The 23171-nt window shown below is 53.3% G+C and overlaps 1 protein-coding gene across 1 annotated transcript in view; it reads right to left on the bottom strand.

The window, feature by feature from the left end:
- Window positions 1-1010: 1010 nt before the first annotated feature.
- Window positions 1011-23171, bottom strand: part of DGCR2 (DiGeorge syndrome critical region gene 2) — a 69310-nt gene continuing 47149 nt past the window's right edge. The window contains exons 3-10 of the mRNA XM_082853239.1: window positions 22557-22682; window positions 21628-21838; window positions 19801-19877; window positions 18254-18430; window positions 10887-11090; window positions 5470-5622; window positions 4522-4758; window positions 1011-3251 (exon numbers count right to left, since the gene is read on the bottom strand). Of these exons, the coding sequence (XP_082709365.1) occupies window positions 2995-3251; window positions 4522-4758; window positions 5470-5622; window positions 10887-11090; window positions 18254-18430; window positions 19801-19877; window positions 21628-21838; window positions 22557-22682 (1442 nt within the window). The 3' untranslated portion in view covers window positions 1011-2994. The remainder of the gene's footprint in view (window positions 3252-4521; window positions 4759-5469; window positions 5623-10886; window positions 11091-18253; window positions 18431-19800; window positions 19878-21627; window positions 21839-22556; window positions 22683-23171) is intronic.

Here is a 23171-nt window from a genome sequence, read left to right as displayed (position 1 = left end):
AGTTTCGGAGGTCCCGGCGCCCAGCGGACCCCAGGCTGTGGCCCGAGCCCCAGTCGCTCTCTTGGAAAGCGGGGTTCCGATTTCCCCGCCCCGCGAGTGGCCAGGAGAGACGACGACGCACCGGAATGCGCTCGGCGGGCGCGCCTTCCCAAGCGCGAGGGCCGCGCCCCAACCTCCCACCCCCGACCAAGGCGCTGTCCGCGGTGCTGCCCGGACCGCCCGCCGCCCCGCAGGCGTTCAGGCCCGAGGGCCGCCTCCCCAAGGCCCCAGGGGCCGCACCAGTGCCTTTCCTAAACCAACCCCTTGCCCGCCCAGCACGAGGACCCACCCGAGGCTGAGTCCCCTGGGCGCCCTCTTTCCTCACATCAGGAACTGAGAAATTATTGAAAAGACCACGGTCAGAGAACGGAAGGGATAGGTGTCTCAGAACGCCACGCCTGCCCTGGCTTCCAGAGGTGGCCCAACTCCTCCACACAGCCACCTCTGCACCTGTCCCTCGGCCCCAACTTGGCTGGAGCCTCCTGCTCCAGCTGGGGCCGCACCGAGGACGGACCACACTTCTTCCAGAACACAAATTTATTTGGCATTCGGATGAAACGGTTCTCACAGCATCTTAAGAATTAGTGCCAACCCAACCAAAATAAACCCAAACTAAAAACCCTTAGTGAAAGGAAAACATAAACAGGCCTTGAGACAACGGCCTATAGACACCCACCCCCACCAAGCAGGTCAGCAGCTCTCACAGGAGCACAAGACTCTCAGCCAGGGCTGGTTGGGATTCGTCTGACCACGGAGCACAACCAGATCTCATGACGGTTGGCCTAGGCAGAAGGCCGACCCAACCTCTCCCCTTACTCCCCCACCCCCATCCCCAGTGGAGCTCAGCCCCTGGGGCACTAGCTCCTGGGGACACTGCCGGCAGCAGGCAAGGCCTGAAACAGTGCTGCACGTGGGCTGAGCAACCCCGGAGCCCTGGCCTGTCCAGAAGCAGGCCCCCATCTGTGGCCCCCACAGCCTGCTCCGGGCCACCCCCTTAGTGACTCCCACATGCCCAACTGGCCCAGCAGTCCTTCAGTCCCCAATCCCACACATCTAGTGCCAGACGCCCTGCCCTGTACACACGGGTCTGACGCCTGGGCCAGAGACATGGGGGTTGGGAGGGACCCTGAGCTGTTGGGGGCAGGATCCTCTGGGGCTCCACGAGGGAGCCTACTCCAAAGCAGGAGTGCTCAGGACCCTCACCTAGCACCAACAAGGCCTGTGACAGCTGCTCAGTGCCCAGAACACAGTGGAGGCAGGACACACGTTCTGCTTTGTCTTCAGCAGCCAGTGCAGCCACTCTCCAGTCCCAGTCCTTGGCAGGGGGAGTGCAGGCCTGCTCAGCACGCAGCCTGCCCGCGTGGGGCTGCCTGCAGCACTCTGGCTCCTGTGGGCCAAACCCCGGTCTGTGGGCAACTTGAGAAGCTCATGCTGCCCCGGGAAGAACAAAACGGTCCCCAATGGGAGACTGTGAGAACGTGTCCAGAAATGGACTGTGCCAGCGAGGCCTGTCACCACAGAGCACCCACTTCAAGTCATCCCCTGCTCACTGCTGGTCTAGGAGGGCACAAGGGGCCAGGGAAGGGCTCCCTGCTCTCAGCTGAGGGCCACGCCTTGGGGCCGCCCAGCACGCCATGGCTGGCCCTGGAAAGGGGGGCCCCAGGCCTGAGTCCCCGTGTACCGCCACCACCTGCAAACACTTAGACACATACACACACATACGCACACAGATACACATGCACACAACAAAGAAAAGATCCAGACATTCAACGTAGAAAAGATATGAATGTGCTAAAAATCGCACAAAACCCGCTTAACCTCCAAACCTCAGAAATGCTAAAAACCCCATGTCAGGAGACAAGACCACTGCCCAGAAACAGGCAACAGTGACCCTCAGTCAAAGGCCCCCCAGGGTAAGACACCCAGCACCTTGCTGCTGGGGACAGGAAGGTGGCATGCGGCCACTGGGCACGTGGCTCCAGTGGTGGCGGTGGTGAGCAGGAAGTGGACTTCTGGGAGATGGACAACCCAGGATGTGAATTTCAGCCATCCCTCCCCCCAAAGACACAACCCTTATGGCACAACCAAGGTGGGGTGGGGGCAGGCCAGGTCCAGGGGCAAATTCAGCAGGAGTGGGGGCTCCAGAGGGCAGCAGCCAGGAGCCAGCCCCAGTGGAGGATCCAGGGCCAGGACACTCATGCGTGACTAAAGGCCCCAGCCCGACCCCAGAGCTGCCCAGGGCGGGCCACGCATTGTGTTGCCGGGGAGAGAATGGTTGGGGTGGGGCCCAGGCCTCCTGGTGTGCAACTGAGCTTCACGGAGCCCAGCTGGAAAGACAATACAGAGTCCAGCCTCCTTCCCAGCTGCCCTCCTCAGGGCCTTGGGCACCTCGGGCACCAGGCCAGCCCCCAGCCCCCACAGCTGGATGTTCACAACTGGACCTGGGGGACCACCCCCAGAGCAGCCCTTGCGGCAACCTCCAAGGCCATCTGCCCCGACTGCACTGACAGTCCTCAGACACCCGCCACCCGGGCGCGCCTTCTCGAGCGGCGGCTAGCTAGGCGTGCGCGGCAGCCCGGGCTCCTCTGGAGGGCGCGTGGCAGCAAGCAAGTCCATCAGAGCTGGAGTGTCCAGCCCCACTAGAGCATATGGCGCCTCCTTTGTTCCCTGCTCCTGACACGTGTGGTCTCACCAACTCTGTCATCCTTCTGCCGTTTAAAAAGAAAAAGACAGTGACCCAAAGCTACGCGTGTGTTTGAAGCCCCCAAAGACCCTCGGGCAGGTGCTGGCGCCCTGGGGGCTGGCGTGGTGTCTGTGTGCCCGCCGTCAGGGGTGTGGCTGTGCAGCTGGGTCCAGGCTCACTCAGGGGCCCCTCAAGTCTCCCAAGGGGATCAGTGTTTTTCTTGACGGCAAACAGGTGCTCCCTGCCCATTTGGGCCGCGGGCCCGCCGTCCTCTACACCACAGTATTGAGGGAACTTCGGCTGTGGCGGCCGCCCCCCGGCAGCGCCTCTGTGGCCAGGGCACTGCCACTCTGGGCGGGGTCAGGGGGCACGAGGAGGACACTGCTGCTGTCGGCTGAGTCTTCCAGTTCGGCCAGAGAGGCCCTGGGGGTGGGCAGGGGCTGCTCCAGGCGCCGGGGCGCTGCACCCTCACCACCACCATCCCCTGTGGTCAGTTGGGCGGCCTCTGCTGGCTCAAAGGCGTCATCATCTGCGGGAGGAGATGGAGGTCAGCAGGGGGTGGTCCTGGCTCGGGATATGCTCTTCCTGCTTGCCTGCTCCCACCAACACTGCCGGGCAGGCGAAAGCCTGCCCCACGGGGCTCCACCGTGCTCACCCCGCACCTTCGCCATGCAAGTGGGCTGTGTGGGGCTGGAGCAGGGGTACAGCCGTGAGCAAAGCATGATGTGTGCGTGGGGGACACGCTTTGACTGAGTCAGCAGATCAAAGGGAGGGGAGGGGGAAACCCTCTCAGACTCTGGGGGTCCAGGCAGGGCTCACATGCATTAGACATGGGCTGGAACACGGGGGCAAGTGCAGGAGATGGACCAGAGCAGGCAGCCCGGCCAATTGTCTGGGGGTCTGCAGAACACCCTGGTCTGAGGGAGACCTGGTGGCAGCCCCTCCTTATTCCTGCAGGTGCTCTCTGAAAGCTCGGGGCTCAGGGACCCAGCACCGCCGCTCCCCTGGCCAACACCCCCAGCCCAGCAGTCCTGCCATCCTGCCCCGGGGAGCATTTGCTCCCCTGCAGCCTGGTCTACGGAGGCATCTGGAACTCGCACTCCCAGAAGCATCCCTCGTCCTACCCACCCTGGCCCCCTGGACAGCATATTGTGACAATCAGTGTCCCAAGGACAGAGGTCAAATCCAAGGCTTTCCTGCCGGTGCAGACCACAAAGGACGGGACTAACTGACAGGAACCGACCAAGAACACAGCAGTGCCAGCCTTGCAAAGCCCAGCCTGCTGTGTTACGTGTGCATGTGTGTGTAACACACAGGGAATCAGGATGGGACACCTGCGTGCACACCAGGGACAGGGACAGATCAGGCCATGGGCAGGACACCTGCTGTTCTTTCTGCTTCACCTGTGAGGAATGATTTTCCATAGTATCAGATGAACAACAGACTCAAGTGGCCGCTGGACAGGAGGGCATGCCGAGGGGGTGTCTCCTCAGCTCACCACATGTGCACCATGCCTGACAGCCCAGCGTCCGGGCACCCCACTCCCCACAGGGCCCTGCTGAGGGGGCCCCGAGGGGTGCTCACTAACAGGAGTTCCCGGGAGGGAGGCAGGGGCAGGGAGACCACTGCCAGTGGCCACCTGCGACCCTGGGAAGAGTGTGCCCACCCCAGACGGTGGGACCATCTTAAAGGGAAAACCAAAGCAAAAGCAGAAGGCCGGGCAGAAGTTGGGGGGCCACAGGGCCTTGGCCCGCATGCCAACTGGTTGTGACCCATGGCTCCCTTGCCCTGGGGGTCACCTGCAGGGTCGTAGAACATGCTGTCCGGGTTGATGGAGGCCTCGTAGGGTGGCGGCGGGTCATCGGGTTGGTCGATGTCCGGGTACTTGTACGCGGTGTAGGGAGGCGGAGGGTCATGGAAATGGAAAGTACCGCCTTCCCCATCGTCGGAGAGGTGCAGCGGTGTGAGGCCTGTGCCGAACCCATCTGGGCCATAATCAAAGCCAGGGATCCTTCGGCCGAGGTTGAAGTGGTGCACTGGGCGGTTGGAGAGAGAAACAAGCCCGGAGCCATCACTCCTGGGCTGGACCTGCCACGTCCAGGCCCAGGGCACCCCGCACTCCGACAGTCACACGCCTGTGCCTGGCTGCTACCTGCCATCCACACTGGTAGCCCCACCCACCCACCCACCAGCTCCGGCCCGCAGAACCCGGGCTCTCAGCGCATCTGGGCGTGACCCGCGACGGCCTCGGCGTGCTGCCCACCCTGCAGCTCCATCTCCAGGAGGGCTCACCGTGATGCGGGGCCTTCAGACCTGACACATGTGCCCTCGGAGGCCCTGGGGCCCTAACACAGCAGCTGTGGTCCCTCGTCACCATGATCCTCAGCCCCCCTCCCCACAGGGACTGGGAAGCCTCCTGGCTTGCTCACGGAGACAAGGGGGAATCTCAGAAACTCTACGCAGGCACAAGCTGTGGCAGAGAACGTGGGCTGAGGAGGGTGGACCATGCTCCCTAAGCTGCCACCAGCCACGGGTGTCCAACGTCTTTAGCGGGCAGGCTGCCCCGGCAGGTGCCCACACACCCTGGGGGGCCAGGGCTGGCGCCCCTCCCACCACACTCGTGTGGCTCAGCCTGGGAGTGGGAGCAGGAGCAGGCAGGGCACAGCTGCCGGGAAGCCCTGTCTTCCTCCTCCCTGCCCTGGGACCGCCACCGAGCCACTGTGTGGGAGGCAGGGCTGGGCACTCACGGTTTGCTCCAATCAGGGACTCAATGCGCTCCCGGCGCCTCTGGCGCAGCCGATGGACCATGAAGAGCAGCAGTGACAGGATGAGGAAGGAGGACACGCAGCTCACAATCAGACGCATCCCACTGGCCATGGAGTCCAGCAGGCTGCTGCCGTCTGTGCGGACGGGGAGAGCTGCTCTCAGGAGGGGGGTTGGCCCCCCAGGCAGTGTACCTCCTGACCCCTCCTAGTGCCAGGCCCCGCACACAGCCACTGGGATGCCGCAGCCCGGCCTCAGCCCCTCCTGAAGGCTCTGTCGCTACCCCATTCCCCACCCGCCTCCATTGCTGGGGTTGAGCCCCGGAAGCCACTCGGGGCTGGACGGGGTGCTGAGCAGGACTGTGCATCCGGCCGCAGCACCCAGGTCCTCCCTGATGCAGGGGAGCTGAGGTCAGCAGGGCTGTGTCAGTGGCCTGAGTTCAGAGCTTGGCTTCAGTCCTACGGGGGGCCCAGAGCTCTCTGCCCCTCCCCTGCACCCAGCAGTGCTCACATGTGGAGGCTGGGGTCACCTGGACCCCACAGGTGATCCGGAGAGGATACAGGTGCAGCTTCCCCTGGACCCCAGAGTCCCTGTTTACAGCCCCTGTCTACCCTCAGCCCTGTCAGTGTCTGTTCTGATTCTTTTTTTTTACCTTTTTATTTTATATTGGAGTACAGTTGATTAACAATGTTGTGTTAGTTTCAGGTGTACAGCACAGTGATTCAGTTAAACACACACGCATTGGCTATTCTGATTCCTGACCTCCCCACGCCCACCCTCCTGCCCACCCTCTCTGTGGGTGGGGAGCCTGGGGGCCACCGCCAGGGACTCAACTGCGCACTCACGGTCTCGTAGGATGGAGAGGGGTCACCCAGGGAGAAAGTGTTCACACGGGAACCCCGCCGCCAACTCACGCTCCTCTCCCCATTGGGTCATAGCGCCCGCCCGAGTAAGGCTGGGCAGGGCCTGCTCTGGGCCAGCTCCGTGGTGGAGGCCCAGGGTCCCGCAACAGCTTCCTCGGGGTGCCAGAGTCTGGCCTGCACCCAGATGTCTTGGGGCAGAAGCGGTGGGGGCCTAGGGCCTAGGCAGCAGCTCCGTGGTGAGCACCAACCCCGCCCCACCAGCCAAGCGTCCCAAAGTCCTCCGCTTGTGGAGGCTGCAGCTGCAGGGCGCTCTGCTAAGGGCCCTGTGCCTCTGACCGCACGTGTCCAGGGGCCTCACCAGGGTGACTCTGCACCCCCGGGGACACTGGCAGCTTCTGGTGATACCTTTGGCGGTCCCCAACAGCAGGCGGGGGAGGCACTTCTGGCACCTGGTGGGCAGAGGCCGGGGATGCAACTCAACATCCCACTGGCCACTAGCTCAGGGTCTGACCTGACCTGCCCGGCACACACCAGGCTTGTTGGGTGCTGCTAGGAGAGGTGCTGGTGCAAGGCAGAGAGGGACAGAACGGTGTCAGGCATTCCCAGGGCTCTCGCCTGCATGAGGTTGCCACTTCCGCCGAGTCACAGAATCGGAACCAGGGGGATCTGGGAACACCTGCCTCCAGACGCAGCGTGGAGGCCAGGGAGCTTCACTGGGCAGGAGTGACCTGAGCCATGGGAGCCTCTGTGTCCACTCCCACTTCTGCAACAGCCACATGGGCAAGTCCCCAACTGCCAGCCCTGAGGAGACACTTCACAGCCAACACAGGTGCCAACTGGATGGCCAGGCTCATACTGGCCCTCTTCCCATGGGCCCAGAAAGCTTCCCCCAAAGTTGCATTTACTGCTGACAACACTGGAGTAAGTGTGTGAAAGGAAACATCCTCTCATTAATTAGCTGCTGTTCTGATGCCGGTCTCAAGGGAACATTTCATCCCCATCCGGGAGGAGGTCTGTCAGCCCACGGGGCTGCTGTTAATTGGCGGCCAGCTCAGAGACCCCAGGGTCGGGGGGTAACTAAAGCAGCGGGCCTCTGCAATGACTAATTCCTGCTCAGTCCTAAAATAAGCCCAAGGACACGGCCAAGGTCCCTGACCGTCATCCACGGTACTCACCAGGAAGAGGTACCAGCGGTCAGACATGAAGAAAAGAGTACTGTCCCAGGGGGCAGAGGCCAGCCAGGGGCCCCCGGGGGCCCTCAACATGTCAGGTCCCTCCATGGGGTCCGGACAGTGCCAGGCGGGGCTGCCTGCTGTGGTCCAGGCTGCAGGTCCCTGGCCAGCCCTGGGCCCCGACAGAAGACACATAATGCTGCAGCAGACACTGCTGAATGGAAGGGGCCCTGGAGGCCGCTGGCCTGACCGTTGGTCTGATGCCTAAGCCTGCCCAGGCCTCCCCAGGCCACCACGAGGAGCTTGGCGCCCCACTGGGCTCGGTGCCAACGACAGCATCCAGTCTCTGTGGAGGAAGCAGGTGGAGCCGAAGCTCAGCAGGAATCGGAGGCGGGTGCCTGGTCCCTGATGCAGGCTCTGCTACCGGCTGGTGCACGGCCAGCACCTCACACCTCTCGGCCCCAAGCCCGGGCACCAGCGCAGGATGGAAGGAGAGGCCGTTGCTCAGTGTCGATTTGTTTCCTGAATGAGCTGAATGACCGTTGAACATCTTTTCAGGTGCTTGGCTGACTTCGTGCATCTGCTCTGGTCAAGTGTCATTTTAGAGCCTCTGCCCATTTTTTAACAGGGTGGTTTGTTCTCTTATTATTGAGTTTTGAGAGTTCTTTATATACTCTGAATACAAGACCTTTGTCCGATCTGTGTTTCTCTGTTGGTGGTTTATCTTTTCAATTCTTTAAGGGTCTTTCAACGAGCAGAAGTTTTCAATTTTGATGCAGTCTAATTTATCAATGTTTCTTTTGTGGACCATGCTTTTGATCTAAAAATGTTGCATATCCCAAGGTTACAAAGATTTTTCTCCTGTTTTCTTTTAAAAGACTTAATTTTAAAAGAACATATGTTGGGGGGGGGAGGGATAAATTGGGAGATTGGGATTGACATACACACACTACTCTATATATAAAATAGATAACTAATAAGACGCTACTGTGTAGCACAGGGAACTCTACTCAATACTCTGTAATGGCCTATATGGGGAAAGAATCTAAAAAAAGAGTGGATATATGTATATGTTTAACTGATTCACTTCGCTGTACACCTGAAACTAAAGCATTGTAAATCAACTATATCCCAAAATTAAAAATAAAATAAAAGAACGTATGTTTTCTTCTAGAAATTTTATAATTTAAAGTTTTACATAGGTGTATGACCATTTTGCAAGAAGTGTAGTGTAAGGTTAATTTTTTTGTTTTGCTTATGGATGTCCAATTGTTCCAGCTCCATTTGTTGAAAGACTATCCTTTCTTCATTGAATTGTCTTTGTACCTCTGTTAAACAGCAGTTGACCACATAAGCGTAGACTATTTCTAGACTCTCTATTCTGTTCCACTGACCTATGTGTCTATTCTTGTGCTAAAAAATCACAGTTTTGATTACTATGACTATATAGTAAGTTTTATATCTGGTGCTATGAATCCTCCAACTTTGTTCTTTTTAAAAACCGGTTTGGCTATTCTAATTCCTTTGCCTTTCCACATAAATTTTAGAATCAACTTGTTAATGTCTATAAAAAAACCCTGCTGGAATTTTGGTTGGTACTGTATAGAATCTATAGATAATTTGGGGAGAATTAACCTCTTAGTGATATTGAGTCTTCTGATCCATGAACCTTTTATTTCATTTATGCCCTTGATTTCTTTCATCAGTGTCTTAACGATTTGTAGCATACAGACGGTGTGCATATTTTGTAAGATTTGTACCTAAGTATTTCATGGTAATTGGTGCTACTAATAAATGGTACTTTTCTTAAAAATTTCAATTTCCAACTTTTTCCAGGTAGTATATATAAACATAATGGATTTTTGCATATTGACCTTGTATCTGGAGACCTTGCTAAACTAAACACATTTATTAATTCTAGCAACATTCTTGTAGATCCTCTAGGATTTTCTACGCAGACAATCACATCATCTACAACAAGAAATGATTTCATTTCTTCCCTTCTGGTCTGGATGCCTTTTCTGACATTGCCCTTGACCTCCCATACAACCCCGAACATGGTGTGAGAGCAGACGTCCTAGCCTTGTTGAAGGAGATATTTTCCTGGTGTCTCTTTCCTTGGTGCAGTGTGGGCAGTTCCCAGAAGAGGATGCTTGGCCTGGGAGGCAGTCAGAAGGCTGCAGAAGCAAGGCCACAGTGTGGGGCAGGGTGAGGCCTTGACTGGGCTATTCTGGCTGCACTGGAGAGAGGCCTGTGGCAGCTCTGATCCTGCCCAGATGCCCTGAAGGCCGTGGTCTGCTGAGAAGTCCTCAGAGCTGGGTGGGCTCCACGGGCCATGCATGCCCACAGATGAGTCACGCTTGTATATGTTTGGTCATTCTTACAGAGCCTGGACAGAGAGTCAAGGCAGCAGAAGTCAACTCCTGAGAAACGGAACCAGGAATCCTGGTGAAGAGACTTGTGAAAGCCAGCATTTGACTCCCGTGGAAGGTGAGTAAGCTGGAGGCTGGAGTGATGTGGCTGGGGCGCAGGAGACCTGGCAGGCACCCAACTGGCTTGTCAGACATCTGCAGGCATGTGCCCTTCAGTAGCGGGTACCATCTACCCTGTGGGATGGGGAGGCCTGAGCGCACCCCAGCTCCATGTCCCCTGCTGGCTCCTCGCAAACATGGCCTCTGCATGCACCACAGCCAGCCACACAGGTTTGGGATACACGCCAGAGCACCCGGCCCGCCGAGCCTCAGCCAGCCTGACGCTGTCTGGCTTGCCCTGATGGCCCTGGGGAGCAGGACGGCTCTCGGTGTGTGGCCCTCACATGTGGCTCCAGCTTCCCTCCATAGGTCCTGCCCAAGCCGTCCGCTGTGGGGCCCACAAGCCCGTGTCACTCACATTGAAATTCATGCTTCTGATTTACATTTCTCTTGAGGTCATGAATTCACAGGGAGATGCCAGCTGCTCTGGCGTGGAGAACAATCAGGTGCGTGAGTTGCTGTGCTAAGGGCTGAAAGGACAGTCCTACCCGCTGCTCTTTTATCAGAAGTGGAAGGAGGAGGGTCACCCAGAGACCACATGGCCCCTGGCGTCCACCGTGAGTCACCACCGAGTGGGGAGGAGTTTTATGTCAAAACTGTGGGTAATATTTAATCTTTTTCTTAAAGATTCTAACAGTAAAGACTGATAATGGCAAGCAACAGAAACTGTCATCACCTTCCACGTCACCACACTCAGAAACAGGAAGAGCTCCAATGGGGACCATGACGGAAGCCAGTTCTGAGTGTAACCAGGAGAGAAGACAGGCCTACAGCCCTTGGTCACAGCTGCCATGTGAACACGCAGCCCCACGCAAGGCCGAGCTCGCCATCTCACCTGGGTCCAGGCACATGAACTTGCAGCACTCCTTAGGGTCCTTGCGGTACTGCTGGCAGCCCTGGGGCCGCTCGCACAGGGCAGCTACGCACATCTCGGGCTCCCCTCTGTGACAGGTGCAGCTCAGGCACGGATCGTCCCCTTTGGGGGTGAAGTAGAACCCTTCATCCACAACGTTGTCCTTGATGTCGACACATGTCTGACCTGCAATAGGAAGAGATATGTGGGTCACCAGCCAGAGGAGCCCTGACTCCCCACCCGGGCCTGGGCCAACATGACAGCAGAGGAGTTGGCAAGATGGACCTGAAGCACCCCCTTCCAGGGTGGTGGGTCTGCCCGTGGTCACAGGGAGGGGCTGAGAGACCGGCTGGCACACTGTCAGGACAACACGTTGCTCAGCATACCTGGCCACGAGCAGACAGCAGGGACAGAGAGCCCGGGGAGAAGCGCTTGCTTTCAAGTGCCTAAGCGCATTACATGTGAGATTCCCTCCATTATAAAATGCAGGTATCACGAGTATCAGCCCTTTTAGCATCAGAATGTATCTCAAATGAGCCTTGGGAGACGGTCCACTGGAACTGAGACACACAGTGAATTCGCACAAAGCCGACTGGTACCAGAGGAGGAAGAACTGCTGGTGTGAGACAAGAGGGGGTGAAGGCGCAGGCCCTGAAGCGGGTAGGAGACACGCCCAGTGCTGGGCATGAGGGCTGAGGCAGGGGTGTGGTTCTCCTCAGGGACACGAGGAGGAGATGTTCTGGTCTCTCAGTGGGGTAGGGACATCTAGGAAAACTCGCAGAAGATGCCACACCTCGGGTCTATGCCACACTTGACTGGAGTCAAATCTGTGTGACCCACATGATCAGGAGTGTGCAGGGCAAGAAACTTACATAAAAGTGTTCCTGCTCAAACAGAGGGAGGAAGGATGAAGAAAATGAGCAGAGCCCTTGGAGATGCAGGAAAACCATGTGGAGACACAACGGACAAAAACGCCCACATTCGCTGCAAAGCAGAATCCTGCACATCTAGGAAGCTCAACGGACTTCAAGTAGGATAAACACAAAGAACAGACATGGCACAGGGAGAAAGCGGGAAGTCAGAGAGGACGGAAACCTTAAAAAGAGCAAGAAAAAATGACACAATACTTATTGTGAACCCCAGTAAGATTTCCTGCCAAGAGGCCAGAAGGCGGTGGGATAATGAATTCTAAGTGCTCAAAGGAAAAGCTGTCAACCAAGAGTTCTCCATCCAGCAAAGCTGTCTTTCAAAAATGAAGACTTTCCCGGGTAAACAAAACCTGAGAGAACTTGTGCTTTCTGACTCCCAGGATAAGAAACACCAAAGGAAGCTCTGCAGCAAAAAGCAGGTGACCTTCAGAGAGTAATCTGAATCCATACAAAAAGCCAAAAAGCACTAGAAAAGGCAATTATGTAATTATAAGACAGTATAAATGCATATTTTTCCTCCTTTATTCTCTCAACTTAATTAAAAGGCAGTTGTATAAAATAATATATCTATAGTGTAGTGCTGGGCCCATAACATATGGAAAGGTAATATACCTGGAATGTATGTGCCAGTGACAGTGAAAGAGGTGTGTGGAAGCAAAGCTGCAGTGGGCAAAGGAAACGGCTGCAGATGGTAAAGCAATTACAACTGTGCAGTGTTGGGTTTTTAACACTAAGAGATCTAATGTATACAGTACTCATGCTGCAAAGAGAGGAAAAGAGAACGGAGTTTCACAGAAGTATGTGACAGTGTGATTTAGAAGAAACATATATTTGGTCATTCAGATGACCAACATACACTTCTCATATACATTTGGTCTTCGCCCACAGTTCCTGGCTCACAAATGCTTGGAATTTCCTAAGTGCAGAGAGTGATACAGGAGTCTTTTGTTCTGTGATGAAGTGACTTTTGGAATCTGGTTGACAGGAGGACCGACCCTGTGATCAGAGGGTTGGAACTTTTGGTTCCCATCCCTTGATTTCTGGGGAAGGGGTGGGTAGGGGCGGGTGGAGGTTGAATCAATCATCAACGGCCGATTTAATCAATCATGCCTATGTAATGAAGCCTCCATAAAAACCCAAAAGGACAGCTTTCTGGCCTTTTTGGAAAGCTTCCATGACACGGAACCAGACCATTCTGCAGGCCACTGTGCTGGGCACCAAGCTCCCCAAGAACAGAGCTCCTTCATTGGGGACCTCGCCTTATGTGTCTCCTCATCACAATAAATCAGTAATCTAGTGGGTAGACAGGTTTCCTGAGTTCTGTGAGCTGTTATAGCAAATTAATCAAGCCTGAGGAGGGGTCAGGGGAACACCATTTTACAGCTACCACTGGAAAAGAAGGAGACTTTAAGTAAAACAAACAAAAACTACTATGGGTAAAAAAGGTTCGATTAATGACTGAAAGGTTCAACTCACCAGGAAGATATAATAATTATAATGGCTTATGTCCCTAACAACACAATCTCAAGAAAGATAAAGCTAAAATTAGAGAGTATCAAGGAAAAATGGATGAATCAACATCCATAGTGAGAGATTATCACATGTCTCTTTCAAAAACTGATGTATCATGCAGCCAAAAAAGATCTGAGCAAGAGCACCAACAAGCCTGAGCTACCAGATGTATAAAAACCCTGTGGCCGGGAGTTCATAAAGATGAATCAAAGAGGCAAACCTCCAGTGAGACTGATCAAGAAAAAGGAAGAGTACGTAAATGATATCAGGAAACAAAAGGAGAGCACAATGACAGACATACAAATGCTTCAAAAAAATCATAAGCTATTATTTAGATTAGATTACATGGGCAATGCCCTAGATACACATGACTTACCGAAACTGACTCAAGAAAACTAGGAGATGTGAATACGCCTATAGCCATTAAAGGAACTAAATCAGTATTAAAAATCGCACATGTATACACACACACACACACACACACACACACACACACACACACACACACGTCTTAGCTCTGCCCATTGAAAGGGCATAAAAGCAATGAGCATTAACTAATACATAATGCTCATGAAAGAAATAAAAGAATAAGTAAATGGAGAGACATACCATGTTCGTGCATTGGAAGATTCAACATTGTAAAGATGTACATCTCCCCAGATTGACCTATATAAGTTTAATGCACTTCTTATCTAAATCCCAGCAAGGTTTTTATAGACAGATAAGCTTATTCTAAAATTTAGGTAGAAAAGACACAGGCTCTAGAACAGCTAAAACCATCCTGACCTAGAAGAATAAGGTAGGAGGAACCACTTCCTGATTTCAACACTGATTATACAGCTACAGTAATCAAGACAGTGTGGTAATGCAGAAGGTTCAATGGAACAGAATAGAGAACCCAGAAATATACCCACACAAACATGCTTGACTAAGTTTTGACAATGGCACAAAATGCAATGAAGGCAAGACAGCTTTTCAACAAACAGTGCCGGAGCAACTGGACATCCACAGCAAAAAAATGAAGCTTGACCTAATTCTCACACCTTATTAAAAAATTAACTCAAAATGGATTATAGACTCAAATGTAAAATACAAACTATAAAACTTTTAGAACACAACACAGGGTAAACTCTTCAGAATGTAAGGCTAGGCAAAGAGTTTTCAGACCTGACACCAAAAGAGTGACCCATAGAAGGAAGAATTGTTAAACTGGACTTCAGCAAAACTAAAAACCTTTGTTCTGTTAAAGCCCATGTGAAGAGGATGAAGACAAGCTACAGAATAGGAAAAAGTACCTGTAAAAAACTCATCTGCCAAAGAACTAGAACCTACAATACATAAAGAACTCTGAAAACTCAACAGTAGAAAACCAATCCAAAACAATCCAAAAACAATCCAACTAGAAAATGGACAAATGACATGGACAGATATTTCACCAAAGAAAATATACAAGTAAGCACACGGAAAGGTTTAACATCATTAGCCTCAGGGAAATGCAAATTAAAACCATGAGATAGTATTACATACCTATCAGAATGGCTAAAAATTAAAAATAGTGAAAATCACAAGTGCTGGCCATGATGTGGAGAAAACTGGGTCACTCTTACATGGCTGGTGGGAATGTAAACACTCTGAAAAAGTTCACTAGTTTCATAAACAATGAAACATGCAACTACCATACAACCCAGCAACTGCAATCCTGTGCATTTATCCCAGAGAAGGGAAAACTTACATTCACAGAAAAACCTGTGTGCACATGTTTATGGCAGCTTTAACTGTAGCAGTCAAAAACTGGAATCAGGGGCTTCCCTGGTGGCACAGTGGTTAAGAATCTGCCTGCCAATGCAGGGGACACGGGTTCAAGCCCTGGTCTGGGAAGATCCCACATGCCGCGGAGCAACTAGGCCCGTGAGCCACAACTACTGAGCCTGCACGTCTGGAGCCTGTGCTCCGCAACAAGAGAGGCCGCGATAGTGAGAGGCCCGCGCACCGCGATGAAGAGTGGCCCCCACTCGCCGCAACTAGAGAAAGCCCTCGCACAGAAACGAAGACCCAACACAGCCATAAATAAATAAATAAATAAATATTAAAAAAAAAAAAAACTGGAATCAGCTCAGTTGTCCTTCAACAGGTGAGTGACTGGTTAAATGCTACTCAGCAATAAAAAGGAACAAAGTACTCACAAGACACACGTGTAACAACTTGGAACTGTGCTGGCAGAGAGCCAATCCCCAAAGGATGCATAGCAATATGGTTCAATTTATACAACACTATTGAAATGAAAAAACTTTAGAAGTGTTAGTGGTTTTAAATGGTTAGGGATGGGCTGGCTTCTAGCCAGCCCATTCCAGCTTCCCACACCAACCACATCCAATCCGAGCACACCTGGAGCCATCATGGCACCGCTGAAAAGCCCCTTGCTGGCTCCACAACCCCAGCTGGAGGTGGGGAAGCACTTGAGGAGCCCACGCCGCCGGGAGGCCTTGAGGACAGATGCCCTGAAGAGGGGCCCAAAGGGAAAACCTAAAGCAGAGGCTGGAACAGACACTAAGAAGAGCCCTGTAGCAAACAAGATGCATAAAGGTAGCCACAGCCCAGTCTGACTCCTGCTGAGACAGACCCCTCCACCCACTATACCCAAGGCACACAGAAGAAAGGCCAGCCTATTTCCAGGCACCAAAATGACTGGACTCCCCTCCACTGTCCTATACAAGGCGCTGACTTTCAACAAAATATGACAAGGCACACGACAAACCAGAAGGAAATACCAAACTCCAGAGACAACACGATCATCAAGGATATGACACAGAAGAAGGAAGTAACACACAGAAAATTTAACACAAGTAGGATTAATATGCGAAAACCTCTAGTGGAAAAGTTGACAACATACAAGATGGGAAATTCAGCAGAGAGAAACCGTAAGAATCAAACAGAAATGCTAGAAATGAAATGTTAAAAAAAAAAGAGATGAAGAAAGCCATCAGTGGGTTCACAAGTAGACTCAACACAGCCAAGGAAAGAATTAGTAAACTTGAAGCCAGGTCTATAGAAATTACTCAAACAGAAAGACCAAAAGGAAATTAAAGAGACACCACAACTAAGTGCAATGCATGATTCTGAACTGGATCCTGGGCCAAGAAAAAGAAAACCCGTAAAGCACGTTATTGAAACAACTGAGAACACCAGAATAATAAATTGCAGATTGTTGTGCGGTGTTTGTTGTGTAGTATTTATTGTGCAGTATTGCATCTAGATCAAATGTCCTTGTTTGGATAATTGTGCTGTGGTTATATAAGAACATGCTGTTTTTCTTAGAAATATGCACTGAGTATTTAGGCCTCAAGGGAACAGTATCTCTAATTTACTCTCAAAAGATTTAGGAAAAATAGTCAAAAAGAGAATGATAAAGCAAATGTGGCACAATATAAATAACTGGTGATTCTGTGTAGAAGGCGTATGACAGGAAGTTCCTTGTATCATTCTAGTAACTTTTCCCTAAGTGTGGAATGATATCTAAGTAACAAGTTAGAAAGTTCCCTAGCCCCTGGGCCCAGATGCTCCTATAAGGTTGGTCTATCAAACAAGGTCAAGATTATAACCAACTAGTACAAACTGACTTAGAGGCTGGTAAAAGAGAATGCTTCCCAGCTCATTTCATAAACCTAATATAAATGTGATAACAAAAACTATTCAAGGAGCACGTGGAAAAGGAATGATAGTAACAGGCTAAGCTCACTTCTTAAAGCAGTTTCAAAAATCCTAAATAAAATATCAGCAAACCAAAGCTGGCAATAAACATACAAAAACCAGGAGGACGGTTCAAAATGAGAAAATCTATTAATGTGAAAGAGTAAATGATAAAATCACGTAATATAAACAAAGCAGTAATGTAAAACAGTAAAGAAGAAACACCACACACTCCCAATAAATGCAGAAAAAGGATTAATATAAAAATCAATACATTTTTGTAATGTAAAACTTCCCAGCAAACAAGGACTAGATGGGTACTTCCTTAGCCTCATAAAGGTATCTGGTTTTCTAAGTCCTAGAGAAAATCTTACATTTAATGCTGAAACACTAAAAGCCATCCCTTTTGGGTTGGGAAGATAAGAATGCTCACTATTACCACTTCTAAGTGAAGCTGCAAGAAAAGAAACACCAGGAAAAAAAAGTAAAGAAGTTTTAAAAGAGAAAAAAGATTTGAAAGAAAACACAAAAATGTCTAAACAGAAAGTCTATTCTCTAATAGACAATTAATAAGGGAGTTCAGAAAACTGATCCCCGAATTCATACAGAAGAGGAAAAGGTCCAGAACAGGCAACACGATGGCTGAGGACAGAAGAGGAGCCCACCAACTGGGAGGACTTGTCACGAAGCTCCTATAAATGTGATGAGATGGTGCCCGTGCAAGGACTGACCAACGGCCAAGTCCAAAACCAGGCTCTGGCCCCTGTGAAACCCTGACCCATGACAAATCAGCAGCGAAGGCAGGGATGGTCCCCAGAGGGGACAGATGAGGGAGCCCTGCCCTCGGGCTGCACAATCACAGCATGGCCCTGAGGCTGGAAGAATCTCAATGTGGAATGTGGGCGAGCGAGCTGGCAGAGGGCCCAGAACAGACCTGACACCACAGGCTGGAGGGCAGCGGCCCAGATGGGGCTGACAGAGAAGCAGAGTGAGGGCCTCTGGAGGACCCGCGGAGAGCAGGGGGAGGTGACTAAGAGAGTCCGAGGCTCCAGGACACCACGAGATGTGGCAGGTCCTCTGGTCACCACAGTCAACCCAGCTCCTAACGACACGGGGTGGGCAGGGCCTCTGTCCTGGGGGGAGATGAGGGCTCAGGGATGACACTGGGGCCCAGCCTACAGGGCCAAACGGGGTGCCCGCCTGCATCAGATGTGCGCTTACTTCTTTTACACAGAAACGAGGACTTGTCGTGGCAGCTCTCAGCATGCCAGCTATGCAGGTCGTGGTGGCGGAGCGTGGGGAAGTGGAAGCATTGCAGCTGCGCGCAGAACACACCATCACCCTCTGACGTGGCCGCCGCGAAGATGGGGTCCGGGGGCAGAAGCACCTCTGAGGAGCCTGCGGGACAGACAGCATCACAGCATGATGGCAGCAGGCCAGGGAGCAGGGAGGCAGGCACACTTAGAAACGTTACTACAACGTCAGAGGCCCTGCAAGGACGGCAGTGCCCACAGGAAGGAGAAAGACGCCCCTTCCTCCTCAGAGGGACTCAGCCAGTGAGAAGCTGTGGACTCTCTTCGACCACAGTGTCAGGACCACAAGTGTGCCCAGGAGTATCCGCACTGTCCTAAAGGCTGGAACCCTCTACTGGGGTTAGGGATTCACCCCAAGAGCTGGGATTAGGGCAGGTGAGAACCTACTAGAATGATCCTCTGCAGGCATGCTATGACTCTTGAGCCTGGAAACCTAATGGCCATTTCCGAATCAACTACTCCACCGGGAAATAGGAACAGGCACTCACACTCCAGGAGTACAGGTCAGGGATGCTCCAGCAGAACCTTTGAGGACTGAGGGGGGGCCACTTGGGGGGAAGCCACTGCCCGGGGCCCTGACCGGTCTGTGTGGAGACACGGCCGCCCACCTGCCACAAGGTCCCCCAGGCTGGGAGACAAGTGAGCTCTGCCCGAGTGCAACGTCCCTTCACTTTCCACAGGGAGGTGACAGAGCAAGCAGCCCGGGATCCCCAGGCTCACCAGCCCTCACTTGTCCTCAGAGACACATCAACAGCAGGACTGGGATGTGTTTGGGAAAAGGAACTGGCCCCAAGCTCAAGCCAGAGGCCCAAGGAGCAGCCTAACAGGAGAGGCCCAAGGAGGGACAGGGCAAGGCATGTGGCTCGGGTGGCAGGTGGAGGAACCTGCCAGCACCCGGGCAATGGGACAGGAGGGGTGACCACGGGCGGGTGGGAACGCAGCTGCTCACATGGCTCCTGACGTCACCTCAGTAGTTAAAGCAACACACATGTACGCTCACACATGCATGCTCACACTCACATAATCTATTTTAATTCCACCTGCCTGACGGTTCCAGGATGTTTTGGACCCTAACTCTGACCTTCCCTGTTCTAGGAAGCCTGTCCCTCCCTCTCTGGCCTGAGTTCATGTCCGCTGCACACTCTGCTCATTTTTATGCTCCAATTAAAGTTGTGGACTTTGAAACGAGGGTGGACAGTCTAGAAACGGCCAAGGCAGAAGCCACCACAGGTTCTGGAGGAGGCCAAGCCCCACCTGGGTCTGGCGGAAGGGCCTGACCGGGGCTGGGCCATCACAGCCTCCCCGGGTCTGGGGCCCAATCCTCCACACAGCCCCGCACCGGGCACCCGGGTGGGAGAAGGTTGGAGTGGAGAGCTTAGCAATAGTCGCCCTTGTCAGGATGACGCCCCCCAGGTTCAAGCCCAACAACTCTTCTGAAGGACCAGGAAGCCTTACCTTTGAATGCCACCTCCCAGTGACCTTCTAAGGAGCGGTTCCGGCCAGTGATGACGTACTGGTAGCCGACCCACAACCTGCAGGAAGACAGATCGCAGGAGACCTCAGTGGGACAGGGGGAAGCAGGCACCACTGTGTGCATGTTTTTTTAAAAAAAATAAACTTATTTATTTATTTATTTTTGGCTGCATTGGGTCTTCGTTGCTGTGTGCAGGCCTTCTGTAGTTGCAGAGAGCAGAGGCTACTCTTCATTCCAGTGCGCAGGCTTCTCGTTGTGGTGGCTTCTCTTGTTGCAGAGCACGGGCTCTAGGTGCGAGGGCTTCAGTAGTTGTGGCACGGGGGCTCAGCAGTTGTGGCTCACAGACTCTAGAGCACAGGCTCAGTAGTTGTGGCACATGGGCTTAGCTGCTTCACGGCATGTGGGATCTTCCCGGACCAGGGCTCGAACCTGTGTCCCCTGCATTGGTAGGTGGCTTCTTAACCACTGTGCCACCAGGGAAGTCCCTGAATGTGTGCATTTTTAATAGTTACATTGACCTTTAAAATATTGAGCTTCAAAGGCATTAATGATTTTTGAAAGTTTTGATACTTAGTTTTAATAAAATGCATTAAAATTCTAAATAATAAACTCACTAGTCAGAAAAAGTTTTTATCTCGGGTGACTCCTGCCAAGACTCTTCTTATTAGCTGAACCAATAAAGCTTTTACATTCTAAGTAAAATCAATTTAGTTCTTGGTGGACACAAACCTGTGAATACACTAAAACCAAAGAGTAGTATGCTCTGAGGGGTGAGTTTTATGGCATGTGAATTACACCTCAATAAAAGACAACCCCTATGAGCACACACTGCCTCCCTTGGAGCCTCCCACCCAGCAGGTGCTCCCGACCGCAGCCTCCCAGCTCTGGAGATGTCCATCAGTGGGTCCCCAGCTGCCGTGGGTGCCACTCTGCCCCTCCAGCCCCCACCATGCATGTGCCCATCCTGAGGGCACATTCCCACCCCTCCCTTTTCCAAGGACTCAACCACCCAGCGAGCTGGGAGTTATCTTTCTCACTTTGGTGATTTGCCAAGCTCACAGGGCATAACGGTGGAGCCTCCACCTGCCACGGTCACTGCGTTCCTATGGCAGTGTGGCAGCCTTTGCCATCGTGCGGAGGGAGCACTGGCAGTATGGTGACCCTGTGATCCACTGCTGGCCCCGGCAGTGTGGAAGGGGTCCTCAGCACACATCTGACCCCAGAACAAAGCCCCCTGAATGCTGGGCCTGGGAGAGGCCGGCAGTTGGCCAGTTTCCACACTTGCTCTCTGATGCTGTGGAGCCTGGGGGTCTAGGCCAGGTCCGGAGCCAGACAGCCTGGGTTGGAACCTGGCACACCCCAGTTAATAACGTGCCCTGGTCACCACCCTGGGCCCTGTGGTGTCTGGGGGACTGAACGAGTGGGCCCATGGAAGGCACTGAGCACGGGCCTGGCAGAGCCCACTTTCTCAGAAGGATCGCCCCACCTACCTGCATGGCCCGCGAACCAGGCCTACGAAGCCCCATGTGGAGCAGCCCCTCCTGACACAGGCCCAGACCCCCTGCAGTTGCAGCAGAACCCACACAGGGGGACCAACGAAAAGGACTGGCTCAAGGTGACACAAGGTGGCAGCCCATCCCTGCCCCTCTGAGAGACCCTGCCCCGTCGCAACACCTACCCTAAACCCCCATCTCCATTTGCTTCCAGGGGGCGGGGCTGCTATGGGCTGCCAGAGGCCACGTCCTGGAGGCCATCATGCTAGGCAGGCCTTGGCACTCCACAGGCCCCGGACCCCACCCCGGACTCACTTGTGCTGGTCCTGCCACGCGAAGCTCCGCTCGGGCTGGTCCCATTCCTGGGTCAGGACGAAGCGCAGCTCCTGGTCAGTGGAGAAGGTGGCGAGGGACCCGTTCACGCGCTGGCAGGTCTGTGCAGCATCCCAGTAGTTCTCCCCGCTCAGGTAGACTCGGTAGCAGCTGGCCGTGCCCTCGTAGTGGTGCCACCCTGTCGGGCACTTCCCTAGGAAACATGAAGGACGGCGGGGAGTTGTCCCCCAAGTTAGCATCCTCACTCCAAAATGCAATTGTACATGCTGCATCTAAGCAGCTCAGAAACCACCCAAGAAGGGGGAAGCTGAGGCTCAACAGGGGAGCTCTGCCTCCAAGACCATAAGCCTCCCAGTTGTATGAGGCTGTAGCCGCTGGGCAGTCAAGACCAGCCGCTGAGTTCGCTGAGTAAAGTGGCTGATGAGCTGGTAGATCTCCTCAGGCTGGCAGTGTGAGCATTCCCACTACATCACCACACCTAAGTATGTCTACTCAGAAGGGGGTTTCAGCTGTGGTTTTTCTGCCTTTCAATTTTCCTTAAATTTATTCTGCTCTTTTAAACTCCTAATATTGTAGAGAGTTCATTAAATAACTAGTTATTTAAAAAAATTTTTAAATGGAGGGAGAGCCTGCTTCTCCACCTACAAAAGGGTGGGTACAGTTCAGCCCCCAAAGGTAATAACCATCTCTTAAAAAAAAAGCAGCCTAGTTCCAGAGCCTGGGTTCAGGTCATGGCTTCCTCACTCGGGCTGGGTGGCTTTGGGCAGGTCATTGTGCAGCTTCACCCATCAAAGGAGGCCCTGAAGGGCTATTTTAGGTGGACACCCCGGCACAGCCAAGTGGCATGGGAGAGCCAGGGACCACGTGGGGGGTGAGCCTTTGTTCATGAACAGGGCAGGTCTGCAACTTACTGCTGAAGCGGACGGGCTGCGCCACATTCATGGCATGGAAGTGCGTGGGGTCGCCGCCTCGAGCCCGCCCCGGCCTCGGATCCACAGCCTCCTTCCCATGGTAAGGACGCGCCTCCCCGATCACTTCTGAAAGCAGAGAGAGAGTGGCTGTCAACACTGCTCATGAGGGCCAGACGCCAAAGTGAACCCCGGTACAGTCAGATGGCGGGGGGATTGGGAGGGCAGGGAGGAGGAAGCACAGATTCCATCTATTCAGGTTTTCTTTAGAACTCTAAAACGTGCCGTTCATGCCAAATGGGTTACATGAGCTTCTTGCTGAAATTACGCCTGGGCAGTCTTCATTTTTCATTATGACTACGAAATGGGGACTCTCAGTTGCATTTTCTAACAGGCTACTGTGGGCACATCACAGGGTCAGCCACTCCTGCTTAACACCCTCCTGCATCCCTGGCCCCAGGGGGTTCTCTGCAGAGTCCAGGCTGCTCCCCCACTGACCTGGAGCCTCCCCTCTTAGCTGTGTGTGGCCCTCTCTGTCTGCTTGCCCCTCTCTCAGCCTCAAGGCCAGGGTCAGGGCACCTGGCACAGGCCCTCGTGTGCAGCAGGCCTGGAGCATGG

Source organism: Leucopleurus acutus, assembly GCF_964270905.1.
Source record: "Leucopleurus acutus genome assembly, chromosome: 13".
Classification (NCBI taxonomy): domain Eukaryota; kingdom Metazoa; phylum Chordata; class Mammalia; order Artiodactyla; family Delphinidae; genus Leucopleurus; species Leucopleurus acutus.
Note: the sequence above shows the minus strand (reverse complement) of the source record. Positions and strands in the feature narration are given on the sequence as shown.